The 16496-nt window shown below is 52.2% G+C and overlaps 7 protein-coding genes across 7 annotated transcripts; 2 read left to right on the plus strand and 5 right to left on the minus strand.

Moving 5' to 3' along the window:
* Positions 1–328: 328 nt before the first annotated feature.
* Positions 329–2078, minus strand: A1O5_09822 (glutamate decarboxylase; the record flags this gene model as incomplete). The annotated part of the gene is made up of 4 exons (XM_007750400.1): positions 329–443; positions 498–1663; positions 1723–1750; positions 1807–2078. 4 exons carry the CDS (start codon positions 2076–2078, stop codon positions 329–331), a joined length of 1581 nt encoding a protein of 526 aa, XP_007748590.1.
* A 1159-nt stretch (positions 2079–3237) lies between these two features.
* Positions 3238–4194, minus strand: A1O5_09823 (uncharacterized protein; the record flags this gene model as incomplete). The annotated part of the gene is made up of 2 exons (XM_007750401.1): positions 3238–3982; positions 4028–4194. The coding sequence occupies 2 exons, from the start codon at positions 4192–4194 to the stop codon at positions 3238–3240; spliced, it is 912 nt and encodes a 303-aa protein (XP_007748591.1).
* A 1458-nt stretch (positions 4195–5652) lies between these two features.
* A1O5_09824 (uncharacterized protein) lies at positions 5653–7291 on the plus strand (the record flags this gene model as incomplete). The annotated part of the gene is made up of 3 exons (XM_007750402.1): positions 5653–5719; positions 5772–6183; positions 6241–7291. The coding sequence occupies 3 exons, from the start codon at positions 5653–5655 to the stop codon at positions 7289–7291; spliced, it is 1530 nt and encodes a 509-aa protein (XP_007748592.1).
* A 1393-nt stretch (positions 7292–8684) lies between these two features.
* On the plus strand, positions 8685–9945 carry A1O5_09825 (uncharacterized protein; the record flags this gene model as incomplete). The annotated part of the gene is made up of 6 exons (XM_007750403.1): positions 8685–8807; positions 8890–8969; positions 9022–9096; positions 9173–9235; positions 9329–9665; positions 9781–9945. 6 exons carry the CDS (start codon positions 8685–8687, stop codon positions 9943–9945), a joined length of 843 nt encoding a protein of 280 aa, XP_007748593.1.
* A 1075-nt stretch (positions 9946–11020) lies between these two features.
* A1O5_09826 (uncharacterized protein) lies at positions 11021–12097 on the minus strand (the record flags this gene model as incomplete). Its single annotated transcript, XM_007750404.1, has 1 exon — positions 11021–12097. One exon carries the CDS (start codon positions 12095–12097, stop codon positions 11021–11023), a length of 1077 nt encoding a protein of 358 aa, XP_007748594.1.
* Positions 12098–13145: 1048 nt separating this feature from the next.
* On the minus strand, positions 13146–13774 carry A1O5_09827 (uncharacterized protein; the record flags this gene model as incomplete). Its single annotated transcript, XM_007750405.1, has 3 exons — positions 13146–13302; positions 13367–13556; positions 13627–13774. The coding sequence occupies 3 exons, from the start codon at positions 13772–13774 to the stop codon at positions 13146–13148; spliced, it is 495 nt and encodes a 164-aa protein (XP_007748595.1).
* A 1571-nt stretch (positions 13775–15345) lies between these two features.
* A1O5_09828 (40S ribosomal protein S18) lies at positions 15346–16052 on the minus strand (the record flags this gene model as incomplete). Its single annotated transcript, XM_007750406.1, has 4 exons — positions 15346–15643; positions 15705–15843; positions 15898–15924; positions 16049–16052. 4 exons carry the CDS (start codon positions 16050–16052, stop codon positions 15346–15348), a joined length of 468 nt encoding a protein of 155 aa, XP_007748596.1.
* Between the last annotated feature and the right edge of the window lie 444 nt (positions 16053–16496).

A 16496-nucleotide genomic window follows, 5' to 3' on the forward strand; every position in this document is an offset into this window, starting at 1 on the left:
ATATGTCCTGCACGCCACTTTGAGACTGCACAGACCCTGGCAGGCGATGCATGGTAAACAACAACAAGCGAATTGGCAGCAGTCGTTCGAATTGGACTTTTCATTAACCCTTGGCTCCAGATAAGTGGTTAACCAAATACAATAGGGTCCCGTACATTGCACTATGACATTCATGTCTGTGTTCCCAATGATGGCGAATGCTTTCGCCTCGGCGCTCCTTTTTTGGGAGCACGTTGACCCGTCCAGGCACACCTTTGCAAGCACATAGAAGATTCCCTTGACGAAATTGGCCTCGACTCACATTAGGGTAGGGTCTCGGCACAATCAATTAGCAAATCGCATGGGTCTTCCCGTGTTTGCCCTGAAGAGAATGCTTCTCATCTTTGTAAGCACCGATATTACGGCCGCTCCTACCTGTTTTGGTGTGGTGCTTCTTGACGTGTCTGCCAAAACCTGTCAGTAAACTTGTGACAAATATGTTGCATCAGACAACCTACTCTTGGTAACGCTCCATGGTCTTTTTGTCCATCTCTCCGAGCACTTGCAATGCCATCTTAATATCAGTCACCAGAGAATCACAGCGTTGCTTGCTAAAGTCCTCACGGACCACAACACGCATCAATTTGAGACCCTCGCTATGAGGCGCCATTGTGTAGGCGGGGATGATCCAGCCACGTTCTCGAAGCTGGTGGGCAATCGCAAATTCGTCAAACATCTGCTCATTGTCGGGGTCAAGACGGAATGCAACCACAGGGAGGGATCGACCACCACCGGGCGACATGATGATGAAGCCTAGCGCTCTGAGCTGAGCAGCCAGGTAGTCAGATGTCCGGGTGAGGTTGAGCATGATGCTGCGATAGCCTCTCTTGCCCAGTCGAATCATTTGATAGTACTGGCCAATAACGTGGCTAGCACCTTTGCTGAAGTTCAAGGTGAAGGAAGCCTGGTCAGCGCCGAGATAGTTGATGTTGAAGACCAGTTCCTTGGGCAAGTACTCGGGTGATCTCCAGACAACCCAGCCGACACCAGGGTACACCAGACCATATTTGTGACCTGAGACATTGATGCTGACAACCTTGGGCAGGCGGAAGTCCCAGACCAAGTTGGGATTGACAAACGGAGCGACAAAGCCGCCGGATGCCGCATCCACATGAATTGGGCAATCAATCTTTCTCTCAACCAGCAGGTCGTTGATCATTTGGGTGTCTTCGTACTCGCCGGTATAGGTCAGACCGAGAATGGTACAGATACCAATGGTGTTCTCGTCCACCAGGTTGACAGCTTCCTCCGGGTCAATAACATAGCGGTCCTCGGTGCAGTACACATATTTCTCCTCAACGTCAAAGTAGCGAGCAGCCTTTTCCCAGCACACCTGGACGGCACTGTTCATGACTATGTTGGGTCTGGAGAAATCCTTTCCTTCAGCTTTACGTTTGTTTGCCCATCTCTTCTTCATGGCTAAGACAGCAAGCATGATGGCCTCGCTCGATCCGATCGTGGAGGTTCCCATTGCGTTCTTCCCGTCCTCAGACTCAGGCCCGTTGAAGAGACGAGCAATCATGTTGACGCAACGATTCTGAATCTCGGCTGACTGGGGGTATTCCTCGTAGTCAATGAAGTTCTTGGAGAAGGAGTCGGTCATGAGCTTCTCGGCTTCGTCTTCCTGCACGCAGATTGTAAGCCGGCTATCAAACTTGCGGAAGGTGGTAGCGGACAACATACCATGAATGTCGTGACAAAGCTCGCCAAGCTGGTTACAAAATCTCGTCAGCCTGAACGCCGCCGGTTTCGCGATGTTGTACTCACTTCAGCATGGGATTGCCATCGAGACTAAGCTCATCCTTGATCATTCGATACGCAATCTCTTTTGGCATCTCTTTCTCAGGGATCTCGTGCGAGGGAAGATCCTCAGCAGCAAAGCGGGAGCCATAAACGGACGTGGAGAACTCATCTTCCCCAGGAGGCTCCAGGGAGATGTGCTCGAGACCCGGAACCACCGAAGCACGACGTCTAGGGTGGCCAAATTCACTACTCTCGCCCTTTGAAGGGTCTTTTGTAACTTGGGCTAGGTGAACCATGTTGATTGATCAGTTCTCAGAAAGCGAGGGAGTGTCAAAATGAATGACGGAAGATGGAGAGTTGAAGATAGGATGGAAAGTAGTGGAACAGAAGGAAAGCTGTGAGGTTATGACGAGCAGCCCGCCGTTTGACTGAAGGCAAGCGGTGAGAAGAAGAAAAGAAAAGGAGGATTCACGAGTGGAAGAGTATGGAGGGCAGAGTCGAGCTGTGCAGGATTTTGATCTGGTAGCAAGGGGGCGAACACGTCGATTGAGGACAAGTACAGCTGGAGCTGCAAGTGACAGCGTGATGATTGGGTGAGCAGCAAGCTCAGGCTCTCATTCCATTCCCTGACTTGCCGTCACTGAATGACGAAGCTTCAGGGAAGTTCGGATGGTCTCTGCAGATGACTGAGAGAGGGATGGGATGATGAAAGCAAGTTCCAACATTTGGGTGACAATTGGATGGATTGGTGGTGTGCGTGGTGGGGAGAGGGGGAAGACGACAGGTGAGGGGCAGCAGAACCGTCAGCCAGCAGCAAGCAGAGAGCCCAGGGAGGCTACAACGATAGGCCCACGGGAGCGCAGGGGCTGACGTTTGTACCTAGGCAGTTAGGCTCCTGACTAACTAGTTAGACCAGTGGCCAAATCCCCAGGGGTGCGTCTGCTAATTGGGGCCCCAAAACACCCACCGGGATAATTGGGTCTTGAACGTTTGGCATAAAACATCAGTCCCTCTTCCGCACCCACCGCTCCCACTGGACAATCGAACAGGCCTAACGATCGCAAGATCATCCTCAACCACAACTACACCCACGGGATCTAGCGAGCTTGATATTGCTTGGTTGTTCGTCCCGCGTCGGCCCTTGCGCAGATGCAGTAGCTCCTAGCGACTTCCTTCCGATCAAGGTTCCTCGATTGATTTCTGGCCCCCTTGCTTTGTCCTGCGACTTTCTCTCGTGTCTCTGATCAAAACATGATCGAGGAGGACCCAATGGTGAGGCGAAATCCGTACAGCGAGCTTCGAAGGCGATCGACCAATGCAAACTGAAGTGAGTAAAACAATCCATCCATTCATTTGTGCGTGGCCAAGTAGCTAACCAAGGTGTAGTTACTGGGTACACTAATCGATACATCAGGCAAAACAATTCAGGCATGGTCAACACTCCCTCGTAACCCTTCATGCCGCGGCACCCACCCAAACCTGTCTCACAATCCCTTCGGCCTCAGCTTTGCTCTGCTCTTTCATGTCGCTGAGTCCAGATTGTGGCAGACGGATGGCCTGAACATCATTCAGAGAAGCTCGAGCTGAGGAATAGGCGGGCCCAAGATGATGATACTTGTCAGCTCCTGGAGCCCCATACATCCGTTGCAGTCGGGCCCGGACATCCTCTCGTCTTTGACTTTCCAGCTTCAGCGCGGTTTCACTTGGACTAGTGAGCTTCGAGCCCCTCTGGGTCGTCTCGTCGTCCTCCTCGACGAATAGCAGTTTTTGTCTCAGCGAGAGGCGTCTGCCCAAAGGCCAACTAAACTTCCGGGCCAAACGACTGATAGGTCCGAGAGACATTAGATCCAGCTCCTCACAGTCTTTGTCCGCAGGGATTCCTGGTCCGATGTTCAGTAAGACTGAGATTTCGAGATCTTCCCCATAGAGGCGAAGTGCTTCGTCGAGAGCCAATGAAGAAATTGGGTGGGACTGCGGGAATATCTCGTCGTAGAAGACGGTGTTTCCGATTTTATATGGCGTCAAGAAGAATTTGGCCGCCCCAGCAGCACAGAAAACTTCTGGAACTCGGCAGCCTTCTGAATTCGGACCCTCCAGCAACCGTCCCTTCTGGTTCTCTTGGACACGGTAGGATCTGAACAGGGCATATGTTGGGTGCTTGTTCTTGTTCTCTCGACACTGGACCACTCCGGTCGCAAACCTGGCTTGGTCAGGAAATGTCCCTTATCAAGGAAAGAGTACATACGAGTATTTGCATCTGCTGTTTTTGTCGCTCCCTTCTGTTGTGCCGCCTTCTCTGGGCAGGAGCGCCGGATCCAAGCCATATCGCTGGAGGGTCTCTCCAACGACAGCGAGGAGCCGGCTCTGATTCAGCTTGAATGGGCGATTCCTCCTCGAAGGCGACTGGCCCATCTCGACATCTGTCTTCGTCGCGATCTCCATATAAATCGCCGTACAGGTGGCAATATCGAGGCGGTATCGTCCTAGCAACAATGCAATCCAGCTGGTACCGTGTTAGGGGGGAAACTGTCACATTTCGCATTTTGATTGTACGGACCCGCCAGTTCCAACACCGCCGATGATGTCGAACAATTCATGCGGAGCGGGAGGCCGATCAGCTCCATTTTGATTGGCAATGGCCCTGCAGACAGCGTTGAGACTACTCAATGTCGCCAGTGCTTGAAGCCCACCACCATCTGGCCGAGTCAGTTGATTCAAAGACAGGCAAAATCGGGCAGCAAGTTAAGTGTTTGCACATACCTAAGGTGAGTATTTTTAGTGGCTGCTGTTGACTCATTCCTTGGGTGTTGTTGTATCGCAGAAGTTTGGCAGAAAGGTGTCGAACTTGGGACACTCGAGCAAGATCAAAATCCTCTCTCCTTCAAAGTTGTCCTGGCCACATTTCGAGGTTGAAATATTGAGCAGGCTGAGCAAAGACTCAGCCGGGGAAGCCACGACAGATCTGTCGCTGCCAAAGCACAAGTCACCTCCGTGACTGGGGGTGCCTGGCCCCCAAGTCTCAGAAACAACCAAAAATCCCTCGCTGCGTGAAATTTCTGTGCACAGCCTCGTTATCCGCTGCCTTGCTGATGGCCAGCTGGAACAGTGTCCTATTCACTGGCAAATTCCCCCCAAGTGCTTTGCCGGTTGCCTTGCATTGCCTCGTGAACATCCAGCCTGACCGGACCTTGGCGCTGTCCTCGCCTATGAAACCAGGGTGTACAACGGCAGCCTAAGTCCGCCTTGGGTCTGGGGACTCGCACCTTTCTGAATGATTTTCGTTGAGCCGCATCCCCGGTTTCAGGCTCTGGCTTGGGGCGTCGACTACTCATGGAATTTTTGCAATTTCCATCTGCGTGGGCGGGGGCCAGTCCGAAGACACTTTTGTGCTGTCAATATTCCTCTTACGTCAAAAAAAATGTCCAGAAGCATTTCCTCTGTAGTATAATGCCCCCAGACTGTCCACTCATTGATGAGCCTTTCTTTCTCCTTTAAGAACCTGGACCTTCCTTTGTTGCTGCAACGCGGTTCCCGGCTTATATCGAAAATTATAATTTTAACCCACCTGCCTGGAAGTTCATTATCTTGACGAACAACCAGCAAGCCGAATTGAAAAGTAAGTGCCATAGTCTAGTCCAAGACACACGCCATATCCAATGTAGCCAAAGAGGGCTCAATGATAAGCTAGTGGTCGCTATATCGAACACAGCTAACAGCATAGGTAGAGGACAGGATACCTCTATTTTCAAAGATCAACGACACCCCATACCAACGGAAGGGGACCTCTGTTCACAGCAAAGGAGTTCTAGCGTGCTCTCGTCCTTTAATTTCGTCAGTCAGGTATACGAACGATCAAGTTGCTCTACGATCATGGGGCCACTGGCCGGTGATGGAGAAGTCTCGCGGTCTTCTTGGCCCATTGCAATGTTGTCACTTGGTATCCCAGCCTTCCAACTAGAACCTAAATAATAGGCTAACGGTTTGCTTAGATGGTGGCGGTGTGCGCGGTCTATCCTCGTTACTTATCTTGCAACACCTCCTGCTTCTTGTGACGCAGATATTGGTCGAAAATGGACAGATACCAGATGAGCATACGCCGCATACAATGGTAAACCCTCAGGAGATCTTTGATATTGCCGTCGGCACCAGCACGGGCGGCCTTATCGTCCTCATGATGGTTAAATTGGATATGTCCTTGGACGAATGCATTCAACAGTACAAAAAGCTCTCCCGAGATATCTTTTCAAAGCAGCGTCCACTGCTAAAGCGAATCTTCGGTTCTGATTGGTCAAAATATTCGGGAAGGAGGCTCGAAGCAGCCGTCGAGGAATTGTTGAAGTCCAACAGTCAACCGGTCTCGCTTGAAATGCGGTCCAGCACTCAGCAAAACGCCATGAGAGGGTATGTCGCCATCCTGTCCCATTAACTGCCAATAGCTGATTGCTGATACTTCCCAAGCACTGTCCTCTGTCACGAGATGCCACAGCTTCACTCCGTTTTCTTTTGCACGGATGAATGTCAGGGACCATATAGACAGCACATGCTGAAGTGCGATCTCAAAGTCCGGCATGCTGCACGAGCCACTTCTGCCGCTCCATCCTATTTTGAAGAGGTGATCATTGAAGAAAGAGCTTTCGTGGATGGAGGCTATGGCAAAACCAATAACCCCTCATGGGAGAGTCGAATCCACTATGAAATGAATCACAAGGTTCCCACGAATCGGCAACTCGTCATGATCAACATTGGGACCGGAACCCTACCACAGAATGCTGATGTTGCACGTCTCCGGAAACGCCCGTGGTGGACGATGCTCTTGCCAAAAGGCCTGGTCAAAGCGTCTGGTCTCTTCGCAGACCTTATCAGCATGGCGACAGAATCCGAGGGTGTAGCAAGCGACTTGGAATATCTGTCTAAGGATAATCCCGAGCGACTTTTCTTCAAGCGATTCAGCGCCAATACCGGCATCCACAACATCAAACTAGACGACTGGCAGGCCGTGGCAGGCGCCGATGGCTCCAGTGTCATCGAGCAGAGGACAGAAGCCTACCTGAGCGACCCGGTTGTGCTCGGTGAGCTGAAAGCAGCGGCCGAAAAGTTGGCCGAGGTCTATGTCAAACGTCAAGAGCTTAAACGTCAAGAGCACGCCGGCGATATACCCTCCGCCGCCAACAACGTGAACAACGAGGAAGGGATTGATCTTTCTGTCTCGGTGGTCGTGCAGCCGGCTGCGGCCGGCGCAGTACCTAGCCTTGTCACAGGATCAGAACCAACACAATCACCTGGTCCCTCCCCGCCACGGACTCCAGAGGTAGGCTGGGGACCGCCGTTGCCACCCATCGACACGGCCCAGAATAAGGAAATCCTGCAAGGCCAAGGGGGGCAGTTTGAACAAAGCATTCTGCCCACGGCGTCTCTGCTCAGCCCGACATCTCCTAATCGATCTGTGCCGAGGACGGTTAGACGAGCTGTCACATATCCACCCAGATCAACTCCGCCAGAGGAGGAGTGAGCCCAGTGGCCACTTCATCGAATATTTGTTTTTGCCTTGATCGATTGTGCCGAGGGGTCATCGCGGGTTCAATAAGGAATGATGTTTGTCAGGAATCACAGCACAAAGGAGATGGAGCTTATGTGCCCTTTAGATGTACAATTAGCGTCGTGAATATTTGAGATAGACGTCTGACTGTGGGATCTGCCCCGGCTGCCCCAGCTGCCCGCCAGCAATCAAGTAGATATGCGGGTTCGGAAAAACGCTAATGCGGGTTCGGTGGCACCAACGCGGTCAACTAAACTCAACCACAACCTTTTTCTTTTGTTCCTTCCACCCCTATCCTTTATTTTTATCCTCAGATTCTCTGTGCAAGCCGGCCGCGCAGAATGCCCCTTTCCCAATCATCTATGGCTGAATATGGCGCATCATGCGACCGCCCTGACCTCGGTTCCAGCTCGAGTGCGTCCACCGCTCCTCCTCAGGCGAATGAAGAGAGGCCGTGGCTGAGCCCCATGTCATGCCCAAACGCTCGTCCGACCGTGCCGGGAACCAACCCCAGCCTCCACGTTCACACTCTTTTCCGTTCTGCGGGGAAACGGCCTTGACCATGCCTATACAAGATGGCTGACCGTTCGTATTTTCCTAGACATTTCCGGCACAGGCTGTGGCTCTTCCCTCCTCCTCCTCCTCCTCCTCCTCCTCCTCCACCAGCTCCACGCTCCACATGTTGCCCGATGGGAATCCTCGAAGCTAGTACAATCCCGCCTGGACTGTCCATTCGAGCTAACCATCCAACCATTGACAGGAAAGTGCCAACAGCTTCCTTGCGGGGTCCTGCCAGTGAGCCATTGCCAATGTCCCTGGAGATCGAAGCCGAGCAGTGGCAGAACGCCATGCCTTTCGGCCATTGGTGCCTCTGACTTCTCACAGGAGCTCAACTGACCGTGGCCAAGGCAGGCTCTGAACCCTCCACTTCTTTGATCCTGGATGACTTTGCGCCACGCGACGTCTTAGCCCGTCCCGCTAGAGGAAAAAGTAAATGGAATTATTTCTGTGACCGATGCACGGATGCATTCGAGATTTCTACTGCATCAGGGGCCGGCAGTGTAACCCTGACCAGTTTAGCATTCGTTCCTTCACCTTGCCCACATCAGACAAGCTGGGGGTGTGGTTCTGTTTTTTGTTCGCGGCCCCACGTCCGGTCTGCCACGGCGCGCTCGAAGCTGGAGGATGCGACCAGGGCCAGGTGTTTGCGTGGAATCAAATAAAGAGGGTGGAAGCTGCTGCGGCCTGACCTCGATCGGCCACGGTTGAAATAGCTATCCCTGCACCGATCCGAAGCTCTTACTCTCCCTCGGTGCTGTCCCTTGTTCGTTTTACAACCGATCTCAGGAATCAACAAACGTCCAAGATGGCGACTGACCTTCAACACACCCCTACCTCCACGGAGAGGGACATGATCGAGGAGAAGCCTGCGTTGGCGCATACCGTCTCTTCTGGCGCGATCTCTATCAGCCCGGAACTTTTCGAGAAGGTGGGCATATGGTTTCATGCCTCTCCCGAATAACTCACACATTGAGTCAAGCTCGAGCACTAACGCTGCTGGATCTTAACAGCTCTATCTTACTCCCAAAGTTCCTCATGCCGGCGACAATATCAAGCGGTTTGCCAACCCGACTCCGCTCGGCTTTGTCGGGTAAGCTCTAGAAATGCCGTCTTTTGGTACCGTTATCCTGATGAGCAGATAGCTTCGTGATCTCGACAATGACGTTCGCTATGGTCATGATGGGCTGGGGTGGCGCCAGCGGTCTCTCGCCCGTGGTGTAAGTCCCTACATATCGCAGCTATCGCTGCAGCATTGCCCTGTAAGGTCGAGCTCGCTAACGTCTTCCGATACAGCGGCATCTTCTTCTTCGTCGGCCCAGTTCTCCTGGTTTTAACGGTAATCTTTGAATGGATCATGTAAGTTACTTGAAACCTTCGGCCAGTGTTGCGGACCTTGCTACACAACCTCCTCCTTCCCAATACTATTGTCTGATTCTAACGTCAAACCAGGGGTAACTTCTTCTCCATGATGGTCTGCGGTCTCTTTGCCGTCTTCTGGCTCTCCTTTGGCATGCTCCAGCTTCCTACCCTCGGTCTCGCGGAACCATACTCTCCCAGCGGAACCAACGCGGTGATTGGGTCGGCTTCGAAGGAGTACAACGCTGTTATCGCCCTGTACCTGATTGTATGGGGCTTTGCGTTGTTTACCTTTTTCATCTTCACGCTGAAGACGAATCTTGTATTTGCGCTCATTTTTTTCTTTGTGACTGCGGGTGCGTGGGTGTTGAGTGGTGCGTATTGGAAAGTTAGTACGGGAGACTACGATACTGCGGGTGATTTGCAGAAAGTGAGTCTATGATTTATTCCCTTGATTTTCTTGCAACGGACCATGCGACACAGCACATTCGAGGATATGCGCATTCTAGTGGAGGGAAAGATGCTAACGTTCGCAACACCACCAGACTGGCGGGGCTCTACTCTTCATCGTCGGCTGTCTAGGCTGGTATATGACTTTCGTCATGATGGCTGCAGAGATGCGGCTCGCCGTCAAACTGCCCGTGGGCGACCTGAGCCACTTCTGGCCGAAGACCGACGTTGAGATGGGGAGGGCCGAAAAGCAGGCCTAGGCCTCTTGTTAGCTCAAGCCCTAGGTCTGGCTTTGATAGCCTCGTCGGCCCTTTCATGTCCAAATTGCACGTCGCCTTCGATTTTGGTGATTTGTTGCGGTTAATAGTTGCGGCAGGAGGTGAGTTGAGGAGATTGAGCAGCAGCAGCAGCAGCAGCAGCAGTGAGTGTGGGTCTCACAGTATGTTGTTGTCAAGGGAGACTGCACAGTCAAATGGGGAGGGGGAAGAGAGAGCGAGCGGTGTCAAAATCCTATTCAATGCTGTTCTCCTTGTTGTGTCACGAGCGGGGTCGATCGTGATGCCTGCATGTGGGCACTGCGAGATGAGAGGAAGTCAAATAATACCTAGTATCTGGTGGGGAAGCGGCTCATCTTCGCCCCAACCCCCTCTTCTTGAAAACACTGGATCTTTATTTCATTCGCCCCTCGATTGTTGTATAATAACCCAGCGACGAAGGTCTGCCAAAAAAGCCCGAGAGCCAAAGTTGAGCGGTTTGAGCCTGAGTTCTCGGATACCACAGAGTCAACGAGTCGGCGAGTGACCGAATGGGTGATGCAGATTCTCAAAGCAGGACTTCCATAACCACATACATACTCCAGAGTCCGATATTGCATATTCCATTCTGATCGATTGTATTTCTGGCGATGCAATGGCCAGAGCGACATAGTTAACTAGTTACCTATCTAGCCAGCCAATCAGTGTTTGGCATAATAACTTTTCGGTATGTAGCGACTCGTCCCTCTTTTAATTCCAAAACGGCACACACGGCTTAAATGAAGCATTGGGTGGGTAGGTGGGTATTCCGTACATCGTAAAGTTCAATATACCCTTTTTTTTGGGGGCCTTCTGTTGCCCGCCCGTTCCTTTCCCGACCCCTCTCCTCAGATTACTGTCACGGACCCGTCACGGCATGCGTGCTTGAATACACGAGGAACTCGAAATCGAATTGCAGAACCCGAAACAAACGATGGGCGGTGAGAAGGCTGTGGAAAATGATTAGATTATTCGGAAGAAGAAAAGGAGAAGATGCTGAGAAAGAAGGAGAAGAAGAAGAACAAGAACAAGCAAAAGAAGATCACTCTTTTGAGGACGCCAGTTGTACGTAGCGCTTCTCGAGCCATTCTCTCGCCGTGTGCACTTTGCTGCTGTCGATGCCGTCTGAAAACTTGCCCGCGACCTTGACGCGGTCGTCGTTGTCTTGGGTGTCGAATCTCCCCACGGGCTTCATCAAACTGTGGTGCGTGGGCCGGACGAAATACACGACGCTCACCCGTTCCATCCCGGCCTGCGGTCCGGGCGACGGCACCACGCGGCGTTTCGCGCTCTTCAGGCTTCCGTTGGAAAAGTGCACCATGCCATCCCCTAGGTTGATGATCGCTTTTCCCGGTACTGGCTTGACGTACTCCCATTCGCCGACGCGGCCGGGAGTGCGCGATTCGATCTGGAGCCCACCGAGCCAGTTGAAGAGGATGGTGACGCTGCCAAAGTCGGTGTGCGAGGGCAGCCCAAGGACATCCGTCTTCGTTGCGTCCGAAGGAGGCTTGAGCGTCAGGCGGATATGGTCGCCTGACGACTCCTCGAAGCGGTTGAGGTTGACGAAGATTTCCTCGTCTTCTTCGCCGAAGGCGCGCGCGAGCGTGCGGAGGATCGTCATGGCCATCTCGTGCGCGCCCTTGCAGAATGCCTGAAGCAATGGCCTCGCATCCTGGATGATCTCGGGATACGTCCTGCTCGGCGCGACGCCAAAGAGACAGTCCTTCCCAATGTTGAAGAACTCGGTGCTGTCTGGACGCTGGGACTTGTCGGTCAACTTGACCGTGCCGGCGGGTTTGTACCCGAAAAAGGAGCCTGTCTTGCGAAAGTCGTATTGGTCTTTTTCTTCAAAGGGAAGAGCTAGCGCCTTCTTGCTCAAGTCATGGAGCTGATCCGCTTCGGTGAGGAGCTCGCGTCCCTGTTCGGAGTCGGTCATGTCAAGATAGAAAAATCCGTACGTCTGGCATGCTTGCAAAACCGCCGCTGTGGACGAAGGGTCCTTTTCCAGGAGGCGTTTGGAGGAGATCTCAGCAATCGGCGCGTGAATAAGGTCGGCTGGGAAAGGTGGAATGCTCCCGTGAATCCGGGTGGTGATTGTGCTCGTCGTGGTGGCGGACATGGTGATCGGCAATTGCCAACAGGCAGCAGAAGGCACTTGGACGACAGCAGTGCTTCTCTTCTCAATGCAAGGGTCGACTCTTGCCAGCTCTCGTTGATGTTTCTTGGTCAAGGCCGAGATCCTTCAATCCACCTACTGTAGGTATGTACTCCGGCGGTCTTAGTCTTATTAGCAACTCGTCCATTTAGTGGATTAAATCGGCACTGGAACTGCCGGTGCTTCTCCACAAAACCCCTCCCCCCGTGTGATGGTTCCCCGGAAATTCCGCTCTGGGTGGTGTAATAGTATGTATACTGTAGCGTGTTCGTACAACCGGATCACGGCTCTGACCAGTGCGCTATTGCCAGCCCGGCTGCCCGTCCGACTTGACGACGTTCATCTTTGCCATACGCAAGGTGAAGACAACTGGTAAAGAGGAGGAGGCTGGAATGGCGCTGCAGTGGTCCATGCTAGTCCGCTTGAGCCTGAGATCGGCATGTGGGGTAAGTCTGACATGTACAGTACCTGGGATCTACCTTGCCAGGTGTAAGAGATTGCTCTGTGGCGGGTCTCCGTTTTAAAAAAAAAAAAAAAAGAAAAGAAAAGGGGTGAATTACACCTGCCTAGCCTCGCTAGGTAAGATGATCCCACCCAAAAGCCACCCGAAAGATTTGGAAAGGGTTCAGATGTAGGGTCTGTTTGGAGAAGGGCGCCTGGTGACCTTCACATATGGCGGAGCATCTTGCTTGAGGGCCTGGGGCAGCACCGGTAGACGCACATGCTTCCAGATGAAATCACACTTCGGCAGGGATGAGTACTTTGATCCTTTCTATCTTAGTTGCTCTGCATTACTCGGTACATGTTGGTGTAAGACGACAACCAGCGATCATCACAGCTCTACGAAACCCCCTTTATTTTCATTGGTCCTTCTTTGTCTGATTAAGCATTATTTTCGTTGGCCTTTTGGACTTCATGTTCATGGTCATTGACCTTGTCATTGTGTTCTCCAGCCGGTCCTCTTGGAGCCTTCGTTCGCTGTCGTTGGGGTGCTTGGTCGTGATTGGTGTACTCATGCAATGGCGGTGGTGACATTGGCAATGATCACTTCTCCGGCACCGGTCACACACTCTGCATTTCCCGTATCGCATTGGTAGTGCTCGGTAGCAGGATACGTCAGATTGAAGTCAGAGAACTTGGTGAGGACGTTGTACGGAGCTTGACCAACACTGTGTCTATATCAGCACTGTGACTCGCAGATGAAATACCGAAGACAACGTCGCTTGCACATACCTGTTGTCAATGTACTGGTGAGCCAACCGCAACGACAGGTTTCCGACTCCATGCCATGAGGTAACCAGGACATCGAAGGTGCTGTTGTCGCAGGTGTTACTTGCAGAGGTGGGCGGACTCAGACCCACGGCCCAGTCAACACAGCAGTGAGCGGTACCAATTTCTGGAGTATCTTGGTCGCAGAAGTCGACTGTCGTTCATTAGATGGGGACAACAGGCGGATCATGTGGTCTGCAAGACGTTGCAGAGGCTCAACTCACATTGAACATAGGAGCTCTGAGTCGAGGTTGGATCAGCTTGAAAGGGTGACGAGACAACGATATTTGTGAGCTCAAAGTTGCCAGAAAAGGCTGAAGCAGCGGAAGAGAGAAGGGCAATGAAGGCGAGGAAAGTGAAGATGGAAGCCATGACTGCGACGATGATGTGGAGCAAGAGGGGTTGTGAGAGAGGGTACGAGTTACAAGGCAAGTGTGATCGTGTTGTTGCGCAGGATCTTGAGCAAGAGCACGGTGCTGAGTGTTGGGGTTGAGTTTGAGGTGAGTTGAGGTGAGTTGAGGTTGAGGAAGAGAAAAGTGAAGCCAGAGGAAGTCCGATCTGAGGTCTTTATAGCTGCTCCTTCCTCACCAGAACTATGAAATCAAGCAGCAGCTGTTCTCGCCAGCTTTGTCCTTTTCCGTGTCCTTGTCCTGTGAATGCAGCAGAAGCTGTATTTGGACACAAACACCATCGGTTGGCATGCATGCATGCACGCAATAGCTCAGCTCTTGTTGATGGACAGGCATCCGAAGTGCCACCCACCCCGTTTTCAAAGACGAGCATTGGTGTTGAACACCGCCCACCGCCCAACTTGAAGTTGCTGTATGGAAACGGACTCCTTCCAGAACGCTACCAAGCGGAGGTACAACTGAGACATTCCAGAAAACGGTCAGCCGGTTCTTCAATATGGATGTTGGGGCGGTACGTGCTCTACAAGGGGATCAGAGGAGTACCCGTTGCCTTCTGTTTACCTGTGATGCAACATCCAGCCCACCGCTTATCTGGTTCTCCTGGAGACATGGGGTTGGAGAGCGCCAGAAGAGTGCCAGCTGCTCGGAAATTTTTGTGAAGGTGCCAGAAATAGCGGCACGAGTTACACGGAACCAGCAGAGCACCGTGGAACAAGGGCAAAGAGTACCAATACCAAGGCTCGGATTCTGGACCCGACTGCAGCAGAGTCGCTGGTCGGATCGGCAGGTTGCATCGTTGAACACGAGACTCCCGGATGAAGTGTATACCGTTTTGTTAGGGCCGGTGACGGGGTCTTGGTTCGATCAAAGATGGCTATGGCTGGGTTTGCAGTATCCTCCCAACGCGCCATGGACATCAGGGGAGGGGGGCTTCTTTGGACATCCATTCATGTGGCTGCCGTGAGGTAAAGACAGGACACAATCCTTCGTCTATACCACAGCCTCAAGTAAATGCTCAGGCTTGCGGAGAGGTTGTCCAGATTCGAGAGTCCAGCAATACGGTAAGGACAAGAATCGAACACAAAATCGCAAAGTCACCCCTCGACCCTCAATGGGTCGATCAATCCGAAGCCTGAGAGAATAGACGGATCTAGAAATTTCAGTGCATTGGGCGTCGGTAATGTAGAACTCTTCATCTTCTGCCCACTCGTCCCACGTCGGGATGATCACCACTTTCATCACACTGCATGGAGGACAGCCATAGAGAAAGCCACCCACGATCGAACGGTGAAGGAAACAGGGTGAAAATTTTCACGTTATGCCATTTGATTGCTCGCCAAAGTCCACTATCCGTAGACTTTCCATGGCCCATTGTACCATTGTTGCACCGCGTGTCAATCCCAGCCATGCCGATTGTACCTTTTCTCGCGCTCGGCGCAGAAATCTCTGCTGCTCTTGCGGATTCGATTCAAGCGTCATTCCATCACCACAACCGCCACACACAAACGTCTCGCCACAATGACAGCAGATCGCTTAACCCTTCTTCTTGCTGACACCGACAGTACGTCCTCTTCTACCAGTGGTCTTGGAGTGCTGGCCCCTGACTCGTAAGCCCCAGTAGTGACGCAGACCACGATGTGCCCGGATCTTCTTCAGACGTTCCAAATCCTCACGCAGCTTGCTTTCCATGCTGTTTGCCAACACCTGCGAGTCTTTGCCGTCAACAATGTCGCGTTGTCTGTTCAGGAACCACGATGGGATCTTGTATTGCGTGGGGTTTTGAATGATGGTTACGATTCGTTCGAGTTCTTCGGAGGTGATTTCACCAGCACTGTCGTATGAAAATTAGTTCCTACTCTTTGAAACTCCACATTTCCACATTATATTCGTACCGCTTGCTCAAGTCGACATCGGCCTTCTTGCAGACGAGGTTGGAGTAGCGACGACCGACACCCTTGATTCGGGTCAAGGCGTACATGATTTTCTGCTTGCCATCGACGTTGGTGTTGAGAAGACGGAGGATGAACTGAACTGTCCGACACTGTTAGAACCCATCGCCTAGAGCAGAAATTGAAATAAACCTACAGTTCGACTTCTCCCCACTGACGAGAGCTGCCTCAGAAGGTTAGCAAATATAAATTCCATGTTGTCGCAGACGGGAGAATCTTTGCGCAAGACGCAGGTAGGTTATAGATATGGCGAGAACAGGACACTCCAGCACCAATATGGGACTTACACATGATGGGCGAGTCGCTCTTTGACAGTTTTCGTTGATGTTGACGGTTGCGACAAACAGACCATTCTCTGAGGGTGCCAAAAATTCAATCAAAACCGACAGTGCGCCGCGCCAAGAGACTACTTAATCAGCCACTTGTTGGGAGTCGGTGGGGCCTTGGCTGACGGATGACGGTCACGTGCTGCTAGATATCTGGCGCACCGGAATGTTGTCGTCACTGGATTGGATGAAACTGGCCTGGTGATGGACCTGGTTGTCCAGCAACGGAAACAGGCTGCTTCATTACGAGTCGCAGGTCCCGTCTCCGACTAATATCCATCTTCAAGGTCGTCTTTCTTATCTCATATTCTTCGATCCTGTGTTGCCCACTACTCTATCTCGTCTCTTCTGTAGTTCCTATCTTCTCGGCCTGGTGTGCGTTGGAAGCTCACTGATTTGCTTATCTTTA

This window comes from Cladophialophora psammophila (assembly GCF_000585535.1).
Source record: "Cladophialophora psammophila CBS 110553 chromosome Unknown aczJe-supercont1.17, whole genome shotgun sequence".
NCBI classification, from domain to species: domain Eukaryota; kingdom Fungi; phylum Ascomycota; class Eurotiomycetes; order Chaetothyriales; family Herpotrichiellaceae; genus Cladophialophora; species Cladophialophora psammophila.